The 3,255-nt window shown below is 35.2% G+C and overlaps 1 protein-coding gene across 1 annotated transcript; it reads left to right on the plus strand.

Annotated features, from left to right (window-relative positions):
• Window positions 1-1,098: 1,098 nt before the first annotated feature.
• LOC131066324 (BURP domain-containing protein 3-like) lies at window positions 1,099-2,363 on the plus strand. The gene is made up of 3 exons (XM_059217428.1): window positions 1,099-1,122; window positions 1,283-1,732; window positions 1,776-2,363. Exons 1-3 carry the CDS (start codon window positions 1,099-1,101, stop codon window positions 2,361-2,363), a joined length of 1,062 nt encoding a protein of 353 aa, XP_059073411.1.
• Window positions 2,364-3,255: the final 892 nt, after the last annotated feature.

The raw sequence follows: 3,255 nt of genomic DNA on the forward strand, positions 1-3,255 counted from the left end.
TGTTGAATCCTCATAGCTATGCTCTAGCCTTGCCCATCTAGTGCAAGGAGATGATATTTTATCTTCTCAAATTGATCTCATTCTAGATCGTCATTTTCTATCAAGTAGAATACCCAAAGGTTCAAAAATGAGAAGAAATTATGGATAAAATCTAGATCCTTTGAAGACTCCAATCACACCAACTGATAAGAAACATAAAATATTCACAATTCTTTAATTTCAAAATTAGTCTCATTTATTTTACTAATTAGATCACCATTATTTTCCTAACTACTATAACATACCATTTCGATTTCTTAATTAGTTTAGAATTTACATCCTTAAAATTACATTTAAATTTTTTCATATTGTAAATTTAGAAGATTCTTTAAAATATTTTCTAAAAATGAACTAAAAAAACCAAAAAATATAGCATAAGTTACGTACAAAGTGTTAAAAAGATAATAATCAAACTTAATAAATTCATAATTCATAATTTATTTTGTTAAATAAATAGAAATCAACTTTTGAAAGAAGAAAGCAGCCCATAGTGAGGCCTCAAAAAAATATTAGATACAACAATTATATGGTAGTATCTTCATTTGATATAATTTCAAATAGAAATTACAATTAGACTTTTGGGATGATAAATAGAAAATACGCAGTGTCCACGATCGACACTGCTCGTTGCAAAAGGAAACGAAATGACTACCTAATCAATGTTTGCACTGACAGTTTACTTTTATTGTCTATTATTGTTCATGTCACAGTCTATTCTCCTATCAATTATTGTGCTCGCAGACCCACAAATAGCACTATGTAGAAATTAAATGAGATGTTTCGAAGTCGATGAAATAGTACGAAAAGTGAAATGAAAATGCAAAGACAGAAAACAAAATAGAAAATGGATTACAAATATAAAAGATGAAGACAGTAAATATTTCTAAATAAAGTAATTCTTCATGATAAAGCAGATAAAGTAGCTACATTATTATTAAGATTCTTCCATAGACAGTTCAAATCAGGTTCAAATAAAAAGTAAACGTGATTTTTGCTAATGTCTGCTATGGCTGCATCCACCATGGCTGTTGAGGCGAAGCTCCATCAACACCTACTTAAATGGGCGATATCGTCCTTCACTTGGTATCTCCGAAATCATTCAGCTTGCTTGCTGTCTTTTAACAAGATGAGGGCTTTAACTAGTTTCATTCCATAAAAGTTCACGTAGGTAGTTTGTAATTGAATTGAGTCAAATCATGTAATTCTACTTTGCTTATGAATTTAGGTTGTTTGGAATTGACAGTTAGTAGCGGCTAGCGGAGCAGTGCAGTTGCAGGGTGAATGGGTATCTTCGTCTCCGAGTATAGCGTACAGGTATGAGAAGATGCCCACAACACCCATTCGACAGAGTCCGTGGGAGCTTATCTCACCTGATGATGATGAGAATGTCCCAAAGCTGGAAGGACTGAAAATCAAAGGCAGAAGAGTCGGGGTGCCGTCTTTGATACGCTTGGTGCAGGAATCTCAAAGCACTCCCAAAACTCAGAACTGTTTCCCTTTCTTTTCCCATTCTTCCTCCCCTCCCGATGAAAACGGTCCTTTTTGGTACCGTTCTTACGCTGCAGATGAAATCCCTTTCCTTTACCGTTCTAACGCTGCAGATGAAATCCCTTTCATTTACGGTTCTAACGCTGCAGATGTGCAAATGCCAACACACTCATCGCAAAGCGCATTTCTGCTGGAGAAGGATTTGGTGAGCGGAACGAAAAAGTATCTAAGCTTTTACAAACACTCAGAAGATGTATTTCCTTCCACGCTCCATGGCAGATGAAATCCCTTTCTCCTCCGACAAGCTTTCTCTGGTGTTCAAGGAACTCAACACAGCCCCAGATTCCGTAACCGCTCTGGCTATGAACCAAACTTTACAAGCATCCGAAGCTCCTGGTGTGAAGGGCGAAACTAAGTACTGCGCAACATCGCTGAAGTCTATGATTGACTACATCACATCGAAGCTGGGAAGCAATCACGTAACCGTGCTGGCAACGAATGTTCCAAAGACTTCAAAATCCAAGGAGCAGGAATATACCATCATGGAAGTGAAATACGTGAGCGAAGGGGAGAAGCCAGTGTACGTCTGTCACAGTATAAAATATGCGTACGCAGTGTATTACTGCCACGATTTGCAAGGCACGAAGGTCGCAAGAGTTTGGGTGAAGGGCGAAGATGCAGGCAGCACGGTGGAGCCGGTGACCATCTGTCACACAGACACCAGCAACTGGAATCCCAAACACATGGCATTTCAGGTGTTGAACGTGAAGCCTGGTGCTGCTACTATCTGCCATTTTATTCCCGAAAACAACTTTGTGTGGCTGGGAGCCAGCTAAGATCCACAGTACTCTGCTTCCTTGCTCTAATAAGTAATAAGTAATCTGCAGCATAGTATGCAGTAGCAGGACAACTTATCTAGTTTGTTGTTGTGAGGAGCAGTAGCTCTCATCCTGTCATTTTGTTGTGTTATTACTATTGTCTGTACTATGGTAACTATAAAAATATGAAATGTGAATTAAATTTTATATAACTTAATTCTAAAAGAAGGAAAAATAATTTTAATGTGAATAAAGAGCTCAATTACATTAATTAACTTATTTATACCACTACATTAATGATCTTTTAACAACATACTTATTGAATGTTACCATAAATGACATAAATAAGATTTATTACATTAATCATATGCTATGGACTCACACAAATATTCAAGGTAGAAGATTAGAATCCTCTAGCTTGTAACCTTGAAAGAGATGTTATCATATGATTTAGAATCTATTAAAACTATACGTTAACAAAATATGAAAATTCTAACCCTCTAAAGTTTTGTAGTAAAAAATAAATAGGCTGTAATAGAAAACACTTAGAATTTTCAAGAAGTTCGAAGGAACACATTTTTCATCTAGATATTTGAGCTATTATAAACAAGATAACTTTAATGATCAGTTGCATAGTACTTCAATTATTTTATCACTAAATGATGTAATCTATATGTAATGATAATTATAAACACAAGCTCATAGTAGTAGATTGATAATTAGATGCACTATTAGAAATGCATAATCATAAAGTAGATTCAAATTTATCAAAATGATAATGAATCGACAACCTAACAATTTGAATAATAGAAAAATTAATATCCCTAGTTTAATTCACCTTGCCGTTGAATATTCAGGCAACTGAGAGGGGCGGTGAATCAGTTGTCAATAATTTTTTTCTTTAAGCTTT

This window comes from Cryptomeria japonica, chromosome 3 (genome assembly GCF_030272615.1).
Source record: "Cryptomeria japonica chromosome 3, Sugi_1.0, whole genome shotgun sequence".
NCBI classification, from domain to species: Eukaryota; Viridiplantae; Streptophyta; class Pinopsida; order Cupressales; family Cupressaceae; genus Cryptomeria; species Cryptomeria japonica.